Source organism: Nipponia nippon, unplaced genomic scaffold (assembly GCF_047370975.1).
Source record: "Nipponia nippon isolate SJK-2023a ecotype South Korea unplaced genomic scaffold, ASM4737097v1 scaffold_11, whole genome shotgun sequence".
NCBI classification, from domain to species: Eukaryota; Metazoa; Chordata; class Aves; order Pelecaniformes; family Threskiornithidae; genus Nipponia; species Nipponia nippon.
Window position 1 is genome coordinate 13664015 of NW_028262302.1, and position 18663 is coordinate 13682677.

The 18663-nt window shown below is 37.0% G+C and overlaps 1 protein-coding gene across 4 annotated transcripts in view; it reads right to left on the reverse strand.

Moving 5' to 3' along the window:
* Nucleotides 1–18663, reverse strand: part of PPP4R3A (protein phosphatase 4 regulatory subunit 3A) — a 47424-nt gene that overhangs the window by 8479 nt on the left and 20282 nt on the right. For all 4 annotated transcript variants that reach the window (XM_087747531.1, XM_009475899.2, XM_087747529.1 and 1 more), the window contains 9 exons: nt 16550–17167; nt 7585–7662; nt 7366–7482; nt 6752–6868; nt 5266–5397; nt 5067–5169; nt 3642–3800; nt 2214–2383; nt 246–388 (listed from right to left, as the gene is read on the reverse strand). In XM_087747531.1, the coding sequence (XP_087603657.1) occupies nt 246–388; nt 2214–2383; nt 3642–3800; nt 5067–5169; nt 5266–5397; nt 6752–6868; nt 7366–7482; nt 7585–7662; nt 16550–17167 (1637 nt within the window). The remainder of the gene's footprint in view (nt 1–245; nt 389–2213; nt 2384–3641; nt 3801–5066; nt 5170–5265; nt 5398–6751; nt 6869–7365; nt 7483–7584; nt 7663–16549; nt 17168–18663) is intronic.

Here is an 18663-nt window from a genome sequence, read left to right on the forward strand (position 1 = left end):
AGGATATGACAACTTAGCATTGTTACTGGGGGTCCAGCAACTAATATGTCAGCTGAAAGGTGACCAAGAGTTTGAAGCAACACATCTGGAAATCGCACTATTAATCAAGTAAATTCAACAATGCCTGAGATGCAAGCAGGGGTCTAAATTATTTACATTTCTCACTATGACACAACAACCCACCAATATTCCCAAACCAGAATAAAAGCACTGGTATACTAATAAGAGCATTTAGTGCATTTTACCTGTCAAGTTTTGGATTATCTTGTCTTTCCCTTTGTTGCTCAAATCGTAGTTTCAGTCCTTTGAATGTCTGCACATAATCTACATCTTCCAGTGCCTTCCAGTAATTTTCAATTACATGAGCTGTTAACGATTTTATATCTTCCTATAGGAACAAACAAACATAAAGTGACTTATTTTCACTCAAAGGAGTTTATTTAATACAATATAAAAAGTAACTGAAATGAGAGATTATTTTTAACATTCCATAGGAAGCATCATATTAATTAGCTGATGTAAAAAAGGAGCATTATGCATACAAGTGTAGTTAAAAATCTAGAGCTTCAAATATTTGATTAGTGGAACAGGCGTAACAGCAGCCATTTTCTATCAGTATCTCCTTCAAAACACATGAATAGAACCTAAAACCCTGACAGAAAATCCTAAAAGGTGTTTCCTACTGTAACGTATAAATATTTTTATATTGATAGATTAACTGACACCTGGTGTAATCAGTCAATTAAAGAATATATTTACGAAATACAGACTTATCATTCATATTGCTCCTTTCCTCGTTGCAAATAAATTACTTCTGTAAAAATAATTATTCGATGCATTTGTTTAGGATGAGAACAAGGAAGATATTTTTCATCAGAAACTAATATCAAGTTTTTCTTTTGTGGCCATATAGTGCTGGTCAAGGTCCTTTACAAAAACCTCCCAACCCTTCTGCTATTTCAGTTTAGCGTTGTGGCTGCCCGAAGCCACTCCAGACACCTGAGACCAGCACAGGTCTGCGTACTGCAGCAGGAAAATTGCATGGTTTGGCTTTCTTAGCGCTGCAATACACTGGGATACACTGCGGAATAAATACCTGAATTACCATCTACTAAGGACAAGCAAAGCAACATAAATCTTAATACACTGGTTATTTTCTTTTTTGGCTATATATGCTCAAAGGTCACCTCTTATGAAAGGTAATACATCAGTAATAACAAAAGCCCACTTTTTTTGAGCTCTTTAAGAAGAAACCTGAATGAAATAAAATTGACAAAAATTATTTCCAGATACCAAGAAGTATTCTGGAAATGCAACCTGGGTATCTATGTGAAAAGGCGGATAAGAAAATAAAAAGATGATTTATTTCCTCATAGCACAAACTATTGAATCAGCACACAATCCCATGGAGTACTGAAAGACCACAGCGCGAAAGTCAGGGCTGCCTATATGGATTAACTTTTTTCATAGCTTCAAAGCCATTTGAAATCAACTCTTCCACGATGATCAAGTCGTCTCAGTCTTGAATTACCTTGAGTCCCAGCTCAAAGAGGAAGGAGGTTGTCAGCACAGAAGATTTCGAGAGGTGACAAAGCCTCCTTCTTTCCTCACCCCCTTACTCCTCCACAACTGGCTGCACCCTAGCTTGGCCCCATTTCCCACATTTACAGTCTGTACAGCATCTTGTCGGAATCTGGATGCAGAGAACAGTGAGGAAACAGTACTGTGCAGACAGCCAAACTGGCAGGAATATTTTAAGAGGCTCCCCATGGAAGGGACTTTGTAGCACTCCATTAATATAATAAAACAAGACTGATCTCTCTTCTGTATGTTTCTATGTTCTGTTGAATTGGCATTACAGAGCACGACTAAATTTGATGGGTTTGTAGCAGCAGTTTCAAATGACATTCCTGTTGTAACAGGCCTGTCCAATCTGCACGATGAAACTTGATTAGGGCTGCCTTTGCCAATTTGGGTACTATGAGCACACTGAGTATCAAGTGAATTTAATTTTCAAGTCATGGTACTGTTTGAACGTAAGAACGAACACGTAAGAATATGTAACTGATACAAAAGAAAGTTCATTTAAATACAGTATCATATGGTCACATCGCTATGATAGCATAATTTCGGGTACAAGCAAAAAGAAAAGTCTTCTTGAACTACAAGATTAAACAACACAGTAATTATCTTCAGCATGTAACAGCACTCACCACTCTGATAAACTCAAACATCTCTATTATGGCAGAGTTCATCAGATTATAACGGGAACCATTATTTAGGAAGGCTTTGACCACAGGTTCAAACAAAAAACTTTTCATTATGTAACGGTTATAGAATTCATCCTTTAGCCCAATTATCTTCCTCTTGAAACGAAGGGCACCTGAAACAGAAGTGTTGTCAAAAGAATTTTTAAATTTAAAAGAAAAAAAATCCAGAAATTACTCAGCATTAGTTAGGGCAATTTGTGATCTCCGTTCTCACACAGCATTACATTATTAGGACCAGGTAGTACATTCAGCTATTCACTGCTTCTCAACAGTCTTGACTATACTGCTGAAGATTACTTATCTATTTTATCATAAAGAAATCCTCCATCGTAATTGTACGAGTGAAACCACCTCTGTTCACTGAAGAAATAATATACTACTGCTTAACTATATTACTACTAACATAAAGGCGTAATTTTTATTTTTTAAATTACTTATGATAAAGGTAAAATATTTTCTCAGTAGAACTGGGAAATTTGCTTACCATCCCTATTATTCAAGCGTAAGTTTGATTACATTTAATTAAGTCCTATTTGATTAGGACTACCTCATTTTAAAATTGGTAAATGACATTTTCTTCACACACATAGTAAAGCGAAGACTTAACTTACATCCAGTTTAAAGCTCTTTCTAAAACTCCAAAGCGTACACAAGCATGTGAATGTCCATGCATAAACAGAAAGTAGACTATCATCTCACTGTAAGGCAGCACATTTTGGTTAGCAACTAGGTGTACATGAAAAAAGATTATTCAAGGGTGCTAAAACCAAACTCAGTTGATTCAGTTACAGATTTAAAAGGTACTTCTTATCGTATGGTACTGCTCAGTCAACCTTAGGCTTTGTTTTACTCTATGTGCACAACAGAATCGTGGGAAAAAACCTCTTACTTGCCTCCAGAATTAAGTCACGCTGCTTTGCTATTACTGTGCTGAGCACGGTCAAGACACTATCAGAGTTTGCAGAGCAGCACACTGAACTTCTGTGCTGTTCAATGCAGTCAGATAATCGTATCTCTAATTAAATACCTCTGATAATTTCTACTAAAAAAATATCAAAACTTACAATGGTTCTCTTAGGATATTCAATATCGAGATACCATCTTTTCAATTCATCTCTACATTGAGATTAAGAAAAATCCTTCTGCTTTTTAGGAAAAAAAAAAAAAAGACATCTACAAATGCCAAATTATTTACTAATACTAGCTGAAGTATCTATAGATCGGTATGAGAAACCCAGAGTATAATAGCAGAATTTCTGTATTCAGTCATAAATTGTCATCATCTGCGAACAGTTTTCTTCCAGCAGAACGAAGATATGTAACACTTCACATTGACAAAATACTAGTTTATTCTTTAGCTTTCAAACTTACACAATGCCAAGAAAGCATGCTTTGAGGCCATGAGAACGAGTACCCTTCGCAGGATATCTTTGTTAATTATGTAGTTCTTTATGTGATAAGTATGATGTTCTACGCAGAAAGTTAGCAATTCCAGTATTAATGCCAAGAGTTGGGCTGTCTGAAAATCATCTATAATAAAAACAAAACCAAAATAATTAAATACATGTTGGATATTGCCTTCAGAAGCTAACTTCAAAGATCCAACTGCAGTCTGGTAAACATTTCCAAGTTCTTGTATATTCCCACAGATAGATAGTTTAGAGAACGTGCTGGAGGGCATGTTTAGTCTTTAAAATAGAAATTGAACAAGCCTGTTATGGACTGAGTATTTTCTATTTATACAGATATGGCAGGAAACCGCCTTAACTATAGAAACAATTACATTTTGTCTGTCTTAAATCACTGTTTGAAGGTTCAGAGAGTACAGAACTTAACACTTACATAAGCAGTCAGACTTATTTAACCAAATCTCATTATGATGTCCACATGTCTATATCATAAAACATTGCCCTATATACAGTACCTTGACTAAGTTTGTACCAAAAACGTGATCTATTATGCCTTTTAACAAAAGTATTATGCAAGAAATATCTCAGGCTCTTTTAATACTTCTTAGACATAATCATATCAGCATATACAAAAAAGTAACTCAAATCCTGCTTTTAAGTAGACAAATAACAAATTAAATACATGTTAGATTTAATCTTTTTTGAAAGGTAACACTACCTTAAAGAACACAAGTATTTTAAATAGTAAAAATCTCACTTCCAATCTCTCTGGAAGCCAGCTGAGATAAAACAGATTAATTTAACTAATCCCTTGGAAATCTGTACAATAAATTCAAAAGTTTACAGACCGTTTATGTATCATTTATGTACCTCCTTTTACATCCATTTTGGATGTGTTATAATATTAAGAAACAAACAGTACTGCTGCTAGTAGCCAGCAAGAACGGTTACTTCATCACTGATCTCTGCTTTCTTAGTCTGATTTAGAACCAATACCCTCAAATTCAGCACAGTATCGCGATAGACACCTCAGGGGCAATTTTGCACCCTCGCTAGTAATCCCTGACCTTAAAAAACACCTACGCATGTTTACGAGTCTATGTCACCGAACAGCCCCGTGAGTTACTAAAAATTATACAAATATTTTAATTTTTGCTGAAGCAAAAGCTGCAGCAAGTGCTTTTCACCTCTTAAATCAGAATCTCTCTGCTAAATTTTGTACTTATACATTATTCAAATGACTAAATCATGAATCAACATTTTACTCTGAACTACGTATCACAGTCTCAGATTCTCTTTAAGACAGAAAACGTCCTTTGACAGTTACTCTGTTTTAAACATTGACATTCAACAGCCTTGATGAGCCCAACATCCAGAGTGGCATTACCTTTGCTAGGCTTGTCCTCTGTAGTATTGGCCAATAAAGGGGCTGTCAGAACATGCATACAATGTTTGTAGAAGAAACCCAAGAACTCTGTCTTTTCTGTTTTCTAAAGAATAATAATAAAAAAAGATTATATATATAACATCTCACCCAATGCTCTGCAAAAAAACAAGTGTAATTTCATTTGAAGGTATTTACTTACATTGGCAGTGGCAAGCATATTTTCTGGATCAACTAAAGTACGAAGCAAACCCATGAGTAGCACTGCCCCTCCAAGTTCCGGATCTGTGTCACAAATCATGTGTTCTATAATGAGGTTAATGAGTAATATATCCTAACGGGGGGGGAAAAAAAGGCAAAAAATCAATTCTAATGCTACTCTCTTACCCCAAATCTCAAATTGTCTTCTAAAAGGGTTATTGCCTGGTTAAAAATGGTGTTCTATCAACATTTTGTATAATGTAAACAACTACCAAACAAAAATCCCAAACTTAACAGAAACGAATTAACTTTACATGCCAGTAACACATTCTGGTCAGTGCTTCAACAGTAAGAAGACAAGCAGTGAAGAAGAATCCTTCAAAGCTACTAAAAATGGTTCTGAAATTAACAATCTAATTTAGAATTTAGTCTGAACTGAAACGCCAAAAGATAAAAAGTACAGAGATAGATACTTAACAGTCTCAAAATTCAACTGATTACTGGAAGCCTTTTCAGAATACAGAAGTTTTAATTTGTATCCCCCTTCAGAATACATACCAAGAGTTTTATTTCCACAAACATAAAACAGTAAATTTTATTTATTATTTTTTGAACTTGATGAGATTATTTTCACTTAAAAATAACCCCAACATGTATTTGCAGAAAACAGGAATAACACAAAGAAGTAGAAAATAATATTCATATTTAGGAATCCCTATACTGAAGTTGCCTGGTTCCCTGTAAAAGAGGACAGCCATCAGATTCAAGTGGCTGGAACCACCAGTGATATTCCCTGTCCCAGCTGCCCCTTTCTTCCAGTACAGGAACAGCAGCACCAGCAGCTTGCTGTTCTCTGGCATGTTTTTAGCAGATACAAGAAAAAAAATTAACTATCTCCCCTATGGAAAAGGCAGCACAATGTTTTTTCTTCACTGAATACCACTTTGAAATACCTTTCTTACTACTAGTGGTGTGCTAGCATTCTGTATTAATCAGCTACAGAGGATCTCTGGGAAATGTAAACCTCTGCCAAAAAGGGTTCTTAAACACTTCGGACCGTAATTCCACTTTCAACATGTGTGATAGTAAACTGAACACAGGTTTCTTACAAGTAAATTAAAAACACATGTACATGTGAAGATCAAGGCTGAAATTTATATTTCGCATTTTAAGGAGGCCATCATTCAAAAACATTTTGTTTTGCTTGTTAACCTGATGTTTGCTTGTTAGATGATGTTAACCAAAATGGTGGTTTATGGTAACCTGTTGTACTTTACACACAACGGAATAAGAATATGTAAACAGGCGAACACTCATCTCACCTGACTAACAGAACTTTGAAAAACATGGTAGTTCAGTATCCTGTAACCATCATGACTATATTCCATACTTCTTCCAAACTAAGGCTCATGTCCTTAATAGAGTTGTAAATATAAACCAGTAATTTCAAAAAACAATACACACATTTCTGGGGACCCTCTACTTACATCATCATTCTGCTGCGCTTCCTGCATGACAAACTCTCGTACCATGGATGGGTTGTATTCAACCAAATATGAGAATATATCAGTGGCTGCACTTCGTACTTGTGCGTCATCCATACCCTAGAAAAGTAAAATAAAATCATTTATGTTTCCTGAAAAGAAGAGTCTTAAATGGAATGAAAACCAGAAAGCATATAGCTTTCATTCCTACTTACAAATCATACCTAACTATTACTAAAACTGTATTCTAAAACTGAATTGACTCTAATCTCTTCTTTGTACATTTGACAACTCTTGGGCAAAATAAATTCTATGGTTTCTCTCCTCTTTGGTCTATTTTCTTACTTAATTTTATATGAAGCAGCATGTAAAGATAGGAAAGCGAGTGAGAAAAGAAAAATATAAGAATGCCAGGGCTCCTACCCGTGTCATGTTGTAACTGCTTTTAAAGTTTTACAAAAACATTTTAAGTGTTCTGAATATCAAGCTAAGACAAGACAAATGAAGTAAACACTTCAGAAAACCATGTGACTGAAGTTTGGCATACTTACTTTTTAAAAAAAACCTTTCTGGAGAGAAACAAAATTGTTATGACAAATAAAATTGAGCTGACTTACCAATATGACTTCTAGTGCCGGCAGTATGCCCATATTTGACAAGGTTTTGAAAAATGCATCTCTGTTTTGAGGTTGCAGTGTTTGAGAGAATGCACAAAACTCTTTCAGAAAATTTACCTGAAAAGCAGGAACAATATACTAGTTAGTAATTAAAAAAAAACATGCTCATATTACTTTGTAGTAACTGTCCCTTTCACGTATACTTTACAGATTTCTTACCAACTCCTGTCTTTTCTCCTCATCTGTGGCTTCATCTGTTAGTTGTGCAAACAAGTCTGTCAGAAATTTTTCATCCTCCTACAAAGGCAAAACAATACCATTTGTTTAGTTGACAATATCAAAAGGCATCCAAGTACAATATAAAGTTCCTCTAAACCATGTCTCCTGCAATTAAGAGAACATACGCTTGTGTACTGTAGTTAGTCATACCAGTATCAATTTTCTAATTCACTTCTCAAACAAACTAATATGAATCTTGTTTTTGAGCTTTTATCATGTTCAACACCACCCCACCCCATCCCCAACACTCCATTCTCAGTTACAAGTATCTTGTATTGCCTTTTGGCTGTTCTTTTTCTATTTTCTACTGCCATTCTCATCATTTTGTCTATGACTTCTTCTCTAACTTCCTTCCCCCTTGTCACATGCCCATCCCCATAAACCACACTACAATACCCTTGCTTCAACTGTTCACATATTTTGATAAACATGATCTCCCACTCAGCCCTACACACACATATATCTTTGGAATGCTACGAGATCTTTGCAGCAGAACTAAAGCAAGGACACGGTGAAGGGAGAGCTGCGTAACAGCAGGAATGAGGCGAGATTCTTTCCCCCCAAGGTTGTGAAAAGGGTCAATTCTAGAAACCAAATCAAAATAACTGTTCCTATTACATACAGCATTTACTGGGCATTCTGGCTGGCAGCAATCAAAAACCATTCCGTTATTTTTCATGCTGCTGTACCTTAGCAAAACTACAAACAGCAGCCAACACATTACAAACATGTATTTAGACTGAAACAAACAGCAGTACTTAGCTTCCCACAACCTTTACCGTCCTAACAACTAGAAGATTATTGAAACAGAAATAAACCTTCCCCCAATATTATACAGTAATAAGACAGCACTTGCTTGAAAAAAGATACCTGTACATCAGATACGAATAATTTTTTCAGAAAGTCACCAGAGTGTTGTTTCTTGTGAAGTCAGTAACGCCATGTGCAATATCCCTCCATCCCAAAACCACAGTGCTAAAAACCCAAGTTGCTTTGCTTATGTTTCCACAGCATAAAGCAGAACCACGAAAGTACTCCAGATACATCCACATCAACTTTCTTATATTGCAAATTACCTAGGTACCTCATCCAGGCTCACCCTGCAGCCTTGCTGAGAAAATGAGTACCTCAGTTCTGACAGCACACCATGCTAACGCAGCTATAATGCTGTCACAACCCAATCCAGGATCTCTACGTGGCACTGCACGACATAGATAAACCCAAAATAGGTTGCCATGAGCTACTACCCTACAAGGCACTTCACCACACTATAAGGTAAGCCCTATATTTAGAATACGCCATACGTTTCCTCTCGTTTGACGCTATGATGTGGTTCTAATCTGACCCAACAGTCTAGTGATAATGAACAAAGAAGATTTCTAGACGTGGTTTCAGGTGCTATTTCTGTCACTGCTTCAAAATCAAAATAAAGAGAGATAGGAGAGGCCTCATTTGACAAATGTTTACTGCAGTTCACTGTGGAGGATCAAGCACTGGAAATGTAAAGTTTGACTTTCAGATTTCAACAAACACGTTCAAAACAACTATTAAGGTCTTCGATTTCTAACTTAAGCCATGAAAGAATACAAGGATGTTTGTCTACCTGCTATCCAGCTGTTCTATGGCTTGGTAAGTTTTCTGTTCTAATATTTAACTTGTTAGACATTACGGGTAACGTAACTAACCCACAGTAGAGATACCAACATACTTGTTTACTGAAATTAAAAAAAGACCTAAAAACATAAAAACCAGTTCTTTTGAAGAACACACAAGTTATTCTCCATGATTAGCAGTGCATTTAAGAAAAGGCTAAGCAGTTTGCTTTCATTTCTCTTTTTGGTATTTTGATCAAGATGTAAAACTGATGTCATCTATCAAAACTTTTGAGAAGATGCATGCTTATCCCCTATTTCCATTCTTACTGCGAAACCAACTTTTCACCTCCTTCATAATACCCGACAGTAAGTGCCAGTCAATACCTCAGAATGATCACTGGGAAAAAATAATGGAAATGTCAGCATTTAGATACGTCAGAGCCCTGACTAGCGTTCTTCTGCATTAAAAAGGTACACAATATTACCCAAAGTATCAATTTATTATTTCAAGTCAAAATGTGGAAAGAGAGGAGGAGAGACCCTGCACTGCTGGTGATGCGTGGGTCTCATGGATGACCCACTGCAGAGCCCCAGGGACAGAGGCGCCTGGGGAGCTGCACCTGCAGCACCACACGGCAGAGGATGGCAGGCAGGGCCTTGCTGGGCAGGACCCCAGCTCAGCTCTCTCGCCAGATCCCACCACACCCCTGCCCGGTTCAAGATGTGGCCACCTGCTGTGGAGGCCAACCACTCACCCTGTTATGGGCTTGCAGATATTTGGGACTTGCAGAGGGGCCTTCCTCACATTGGGAAGTGATGAAGACTTCAATGCTGACACAATGTTTCAGGAAGAATTTGCAGAAGTTCAGTATGTAACCATTTCTCAGCCCTCTACATATATACTATAATATAGTATTTTACAATTCTGTATTAAATATTGAAGCATTTCCTACACCATCTCTTCTCCCAAACTCCATTAAATACGTTGTATTTTTAAATTAATAGGATTATCTGAAATCTCCAGGCCTCAGAACAACCGTGATCTATTCAAAATCAGACAAATTAAGATGGATCTGAGCGATTTGAAACACCCCACCCTTACATGGATAACATGCAGTAAATGGCAGTTATTCCAAGAAAATAAAACCAACTTACTACTATGTCTTAGCCCTGAACTGCGTTTAGGCGCTGTCTCATTCCAGATGCTTAATGGAAGGTAGACAGGTTGTTATTGATGGGAAAAACCCCAACCCTCTCACATTTATAGAAAAATTGTGATTGCCACGAAATTCTAAATACAAGATTCTCTCTCTCAAGCTGTAAAATTACTGACAAGGGCAGCATATCTAAAGATACATTCCTTAACACCACTACCAGAATCTATGGAAATGCACAGTCTGAGAGCAGTTCACATATTTTAGCAGTCACAAAGCACCAACAACGAATGCTAGAATTACACAAGCTTAAATGTTTTCTGTTTTTTTTCCAACTTGCAAAAATCCCCCAAAATATGTCTGAAGTGAACACAGTGCAAACGCGTAATTCTTTGCAGTATTTGGCCTCTTCATGCAGACAAGTATCAAAACCCATTTGGCTCTCTCTTATAAGCTGTGAAGGTCACAACTGTTTTCCAAGAAAATGAAACTGCAAACAATAGTTTACGGGGTAATTGTAGAATCCAGCTATTTTCTCCACGCACAGAAATTATTAAATGCGCAATACGTAAACTATGCATATAGCAACCACTAAGTATACTCATTTATGATTTTGCAATATCTAAGTAGATGCTCCTAGGATTCAATACCTTTCAAAGTTCATGAAGATAAAATTAAGCTAGGCCATCTACTCACTCAATCATTTATGACTTTAAAAACAAGAAAAGCCACAGACAAAGCAGGATCACAAAAAAAGACACTATTTACATTTGTGATTCAAGTTTCAAAGCAGCCCTCCTCCTCCAGAAACGCACTTACAAAAGCATTCTGCAAAAGCACGCCTCTCAAATATAATTCACTTTCAGATATCAGATACTTCACGTCTGTGGTTACAGCTAAATGACGAAAAACATCCCTTTCTCAAAAAAATCCAAGAAACTCAATGACACCTAAGCTGGAAAAAGAGTGTACTTCTCATCCTATTTTCCACTCCCGTATTAATTTTAGGCAGAAATAATATTTCAGCCCAGAAAGTGAAAGTTTCATAAAATGTTACCAGCAAACAGAGAATTACAGCTTCAAACATACATTCCTTCCTGCTACCACACCAGTCGACTTCATCGTTTAAAATGTTTCGATCTCCATTATCTCAGACTGCCTTCCCACACATGCCTCCATTCACTATCAATAAGCTATTTCCACTTGAGACAACACGCTGAAACAGCAGCGGGAGCCACCTGAGCACATTTGTGGTTTCTATACACATTGAAAATAATTTTCTACAATAAAAAAGTTAATCTCAGAAATCATTAGCATGCACTACTTGCAAACTTCTTTCACAAAGTCATTTTCCCCAGAAAGTGGCATCCTTTTACACTTTACTGCAAGGTAAATTTTGCTGAAAGTAAACCTCCAGAGTTATTCCTGAGCCAACTACTGCAAAACAGCAGACCAGCAGGAGACGTTCCGATCCTGATACATTTGGGCAAAACTACCAACATGCACTGACACAATTCTGCCTCTAAAACAACTACAGATAATTACATTTACATCCATGGGGTTCTGTTAAGAATAAGTAACTGTGTAAAACCACTTTCAGAATTAAAACCGGCCTATTGTTATATATAAATCCAGTAACATATACAGATGTACCTAAATGCCTACAATTTTCTAGTTATTGAAAAGGGGGATAGTGACTATCAGTGATGTGATTTCTGTATTTAAAAAAGCTGATTTACCAGTACAGTAATGCCATGTGATCACTGCTCTACTAGGTTCATAAATTATTTTTACATATATCCAATTTTCCCCTTCCACTCTCCACTTTCCTGAAAACAAAAGACACTGAAGTCTCTAAATGCATGTACTCAAAAGTAATCCTAACAATATTCTGTATTCTGGAAGATAAAAACACCACAGGATCTTGCTGGCAAAAAGAACACGCCAATGAGAAAGGGGGGAGAGAACGGGAGGAAACAGTGTTTGCTCACTCTATGGCGCAGTTTTGCAAGTTTTTGGTTTTTAAGAACTAGTTAATAATACAAAGGGAAAGAACTGGTGGCCTCCAGTGTGAACATTAGTATATATTTTTAAAATTGCAAAAGAGCGTCATATAAAGTAAGAAACACCACTTACCTGTCCCACCCCCACTCTCAAAACTTGGCGAACTCCATGTTTCAGCAAGGTGTCTTGGTGGCTATGACATCTCAAGACTAGAACAGGCTGGAGCCCAAGCAGTAAGAGCATATTAGGAGGGGCTGAAATTGGAAAAAAATGTTATATACCTTTTTCGTATCTTTCGTATAGCAAATCATAAAACCTGTAATTGAGTAGGTTTCCACAGCAGTTAATTCTGTAGACTGAAAATACTGGTATCATGGGTTTACTATCCATCATGACCAACAGTATCTAGTTTAGTGAGATCTTGACGTAGTTACTTAAAATGACAGATCTTAGACAATTAAATCACAAATAAACTAACCTCCATTTCTCAGAAAAGCCCATCAGTGTAAGCATTTTTATAAAGATTATGGGAAAGCTAACCTTAACGAAGGAGGAGGGAGGAACACAGTTCATAACCCTCAGTGCCAAAGGTGACCCATTCTCTGTTTTTGGTTTTACCACAGAACAGGCAAAAGTTATTTACCTACCAAAGAAAGCAAAATCATGGAAGCAGGTATTTTCCAGGACTACAGAATCTATATCTTTTTTTTTTTTAAAGACATCCAAAATCTCTCCTAATAAAGTCAGAATTCTTAAGAATCAGCATATTCTTATTTACAGAATTCACTAGTTATAATTGGAAAAACTGACTGTAAATGTCAGTGACCTTTAATGACCTTAAATGTCCTGTCCTGACATCAAATACCTTAAATAAGACACAGTGGTAATTTTGAGCAAAGTCACCCAGCCTGACAAAAAGCATAAGGCACAATCTGCACAATCTTGTACAAATTTCTAGTCGCTTTTCTGCATCTAAGGTATGGCTGAGCTAATTTGAGATGCGGGTATTGCAAAGTGCCACTTGAGTGAATCCACAGCCTGACATGAAAAGGGCTCTTTAGAGCTCATCTTTTTCTTCATAGTGGGGGTAACAATTCTCCTCCTCCTTTCCTTCACAGCCAGTGAGAGAGAAAAGAACAGAACAGTTGTACACGCAATAGTTGCAGTACGTCACAGGATATCAGCTGCTCAGGGAGTTTACTTTCAATCTGAGAAGCAAAACATCCTAAAAAGATATCTCTTTTGTCATACTCTCAATGGTCCAGGAAAGACAACCTAAAGTCAACAGCAGAAGCATAACAACCTGTATTACGCATCAACTAAGAACTTGAGATTCATCCGCGGCTCCCAGTAAACTACCACGAAGCATAGCAGAAACTCTTTTATAAGTCATTATTACTTGAAGAACCAGTTTCTTAAGTACACACGTAAGGTTGGTGAGCACCAGGATCTCTTAAGACCCGAAATAATGAATGCCAGGAACTCCAGTTACACACAACTTTAAATCTTTCATGAAATAGCACACATACCCCCACCAAAGCACTGTGATACAACCAGCTACAGAAATGCATGTTAAACCATAGACTAATGGCAGAGAGACCTTAAGAATTAGTTATAGAAGTGAAATCAACAAAAGCAGTCTTTTAATTTTGTTCTCAGAACATTATTTATTCTGCTTAAAGAAACGAGAAGGAACAGTCTCATACATTTTATGCATGGACTGTGGGAATGGGAAGGTGGAGAAAGGAAAGGGGAGAATGAAACTTTAGGGGGCAGAGATTACAGAAAAGTGCAACCTGACATATCGCTCTACAAATAAATGAATAATTACATGCCAGGTAAATAGGTTTAAACCTTGGCTTACAGCTACACTGTGAGAACTTGAAAAATCAATAAATCAAGCCTTTTAATCTCTTAGAAATGCAATGGGCATATAATTTGCAATAGCCTCTTTTAATTCCCTCAAAACCAAGAATTGATCATCAATGTCAAATAATTCCCAACATTCTTAATTATAAACTCAGGGAGCTCCCCTTCCATGCTATAGAGCTCTACTGTGAAGGGACTAAGAAATGCAATACAGCACAGGATATATTTTCTTCCTTGTGTGCTAGCACTCTTGGCTCCTCAAAGCTGTAGAAAGGACTTGAACAATTTGAAATATTTATCAAACTTTGAAAGCTATGCAATGCTAATTCTTCTGGCTCCACCGCACAGGGAGTATACTTCATTCTCAATCACAGATAACAGCAACAGAAGTGAAGATAAGGTTCAGAAACCTACAGTCACACAACAAATCAAAATCAGATCTGAGCCTCTATTTCAACTGTAAACTGCAACTAATAAGTTTCGCAACCACACTAAACCTTGGTATTCTAACCCACGCGTACCCTACATCTATTAACCTAACACAGGTTGTAAGAGACAGAAAAAAGGAAACTGATCAGTCACTAGACCTCGATCAAGTTACCTCAGGATTTCTGGCAAACATGCCCTTTGTGACTTTGTAGCATCAAGTCCCCTTTCCCCTTGCCCAGTTTCCTTTTCAAAGTTCAAGATCCCTCTCAATCAGCCATTGACACCAAGACTCCTGAATAATTCTTCCCCTCCTCCTCCTCAAGCCAAAATGTATCATCCTCAGGACTTCGCTTTTAGCAACCCTTGCAAAGAGGTCAAGATATTTTAGAGACACTAGTCATACCGGATACTCAAGTTGAGACCCCTTAGTTGCATCTTTTTCAGTGCTCTCTCAAAGTCAGGCTTGTAAGCTTTGTCAAACTGGCCACTCCAAAACAATTAAGGCCTTCTGACTGTTTCAGATACGCATTTGTGACTTTGTTTATCAAGGACACACATACAGACATAAAGAGTTTGGTTCAGTTGGGTGTAAGCTGGGGTCTAGTACTACTGAAGATGCACCAGGTGTTCCAGCAGGCCTCCAGCGGCTGCTCCAATAAATAATGGTCTGTCTCCAACAAGTGAGGTACGTGCCCCAGCTGCCGGGCCGGGTGACGTCTTGCACATCTGGCTGCTTGTCAAATACTCCATGTGTAGACATGACAGATTAACGCTCTGAGAGAGTGGATTAAATAACATCAGTATTCTGATCAACTGAGTGTGGTGGGTGAAAAGTCGGGAGGCCTAGCTTTGACAAGGATGTGCCATATGAGCTTGCAAAAGGAACTTTCACTCTCCTTTGCTGCATTTTCCATGAAATTAAACAGGGTGCATTCTGAGATTCAACTGAAGATAAATACAATTAAGTTAATCGGTAGCGTCTAGCACTTTGTCCATTTCTGCAGATCAGACAGCCCCGACAAAGACAGGGGCTATTCATTTATTAAACGTTAGGAGAATTAAGATAATGATAATTAACTTCTACAAACCAAAATACATGTGCTGTAACACTTTGCTGAGTTAGTTCAAAGCTTTAGGAAGCTTTCATTACAGAGATGTGCCACCTATTTCCACACAGTTCAGGAAGTTCATGGGTTGGTGCAGAATACTTAAGACATGTAGGTAAGGTATCTAAAGCATCATATAATCTCTCTACATTTGCAGTTAAGACATACATCATGAAAAACTGGTAATTCCAAGCAGTATTATTTAGGAACTTATAAGACAAACTAAGAAAACATTCAAGCACCTACGGCAATGTTATGTTCTGAACCTGTACTTTCTGAACAACTAATTTAATTTACTTCAAAATTAGAAACAGTTATATCCTGGTATGAGATTATATTTGTGAAATTTAGGTGAAGTAATTTGATTATTTTTTTTGTCATGGTAACATGACAAAAATTATCCTTAACTGTAGTGCCTAAAAAGTCCCAAAATACAGAAAAAAACCCTAATAAAATCAACCCTTCAAAATGCAAACAGTACTATTCATACCAAACAACCTCATTCAGGATTCTACATGTTTGCTCCATTTAAATCAGTTACAGAGAATCTAGTCTGAAATCTGAAATTTAAGAACATATATTTACCAGCTCAGCACTCAAATCCATGCCTTTTATGTCATACTTCAAAACAACTTTCAGGATCACAGAAGTGAAGGTTCCACCGAAGCACCTCAATCTTTCCAAGAAAAATTATCCAACTTTCTCTGCCCAAGCACAAATAAAGAGACTATGAAATTCTGAAACTTACCTGTAACATACCAACTATTTCCACTTTATTAAAAAAGATGAAAGAATGAAGTGTTGATAGCATATTTTCCTCAAAAACTGAGGGAGTGGGTAGGACCATATCTTGAATATACTGTACTCTGTATGTCTGATGTATTTTTTGCTTCAGCTCTGGATCAGATATAGGAATAACCTCTTTAAATTTTGCTGTTTTAGTCAGAAATTCCCTGTGTTTCCGTGACTGTGATAAAGACGGATCATATTCTAGGCATCCAATTACGTCCATTATACATTCCTCAGAAAACATGACTTCAAAAAGTGCAGTTCTGTTCAAAAGGAAAATTCCCTTGATAATTTCATATAAGTGGTGTAGTCCTTCAATGTTCTCCAAATCTTCGCACACATGAAAAATTTCTAAGAGCTTCTTAATATACCCCTCATTTTCCAGTGCTAGTGCGAGTTTTTCACGACGTAATGGTGAAGGCAGTGAAGATGCCACAAGTTCTGCAATTTCTTCTAGTCGACTTAATTCACAAGATGGCAATTCTAGACCTGGTGATGACATATCATCAAAACGTTCTTCCTCAGATTCATCGACAAGGTCCTGAGTAATATCGACAGAAGGGTCTTTGCCTTGAACCTATAAAATAAGATGTGTTCAAAAAAGTGGAGTTTATTGTTTACTGCTACTTGAACGCTTTTTTAAAAATACCATTTCAAATGTCACATGCTTTTTCTTTGTATGGCCAAAATAGAAGCGCAAATATAAGCTCGACATTGAGTACAGCTGGTTTGGAAATAAGAGATAATGAAAAGATTTCTTCAAACAGAAGGCTTAAAAATTATTTCTACATTAGATATTTAATTCTATGTGTTTTCTATAAAAAGAAGGAAGAATAAAGAAAACAGCTACATTTTCTGAGTACTTCAGATAAAGAAGGATATACATAATTACTAGTATGGACAACAACTTTTTAATAGACTACTGAACTAAGCTATTTGTTTCCAGGCTTTATTCTCCGCAGACAGATTTTCAAATGCAAACCAGTATTACATTACTGCAGTGATAGCTTTAAACATTTATCTATAGGCTGTTTAACTGCTCTTGATGCTTTTCAAAGCTTCTGCTACTTCAAACAGAGAAGAGAGGCCAGTCTTGTTAATTTAATTGCTGTTTTCAGTTCTGGAGAGCTGCAAGTCAAAATCTGTTACCGTGCACCTACTAAATACTCAACAGAGGCACAGAATCCCCTCTTAAGAACAGAAAACCCCAAACCAATGTTAACAGAAGAGTGGCAGAAATCCCGAGCTGTCAGAAAAACAAGGCACAGGGCCTGCAATGATCTCTCTAGAGATAAAATGAGGAAACTGCGGAAAGTACGAATTAGTGAATAAAGTAGAGACAGATGCTTGGGCACCAGAGTGTTTCAGCTTTAATGACATCTTAATTGTAGTATCTGCTTGGAGATGTCAAATCCAGAAAGGCACTGTTGTGTAGAACAGTAGAAGGTACTGTTCTTTTTAATCTTGAAAATCAGCAAAAAAAAATCTGGGAGAAATAATTCTTCATGGATAACAGCAAGCCTATACTTAGATTAAAATCCAGAATGCTGTTAAAACCTACATACTGTTCCGCTTATACATCAGCAACCACTTCCAGTATAAATGGTATCAAAGTTTTCCTTTTAGAAGAAGGTTTAATGACTGAGGAAGCTTAAGATCTTTAAAGTACACTAGACACAAATACAATAGCATGGCCTCAAAACAGGATGTAAAGACACTGGTTTCTTACAAAAATATTAGATCTTTACATGAGGCTGAGGAAGCTGGGCTTCTTATCTGGGTGTTTCCCAAGAACACAATTTCCCCTTTCCCCCATTTTGTTTCTGTCCCCAACTTTTGGTCCTTTGACTGCTAAGGTTCCCGGAAATGTTTCTGTACTTATTTACATAAGTGGTAAAGTGTTGAAAAGATTCATTCCTAAAAAAAAGGAATGAACTCTACACATGCAATTATGAAACCAGATTTCTTTTGCTTTATTTCTGAAATCAGTGAGAACGAACTCCAAAAGACAGAGTGGAGCGAGCTAGATGTTTGTTAAGAACAGAAAGAGAGAGCACATAGAGAATTAGACAA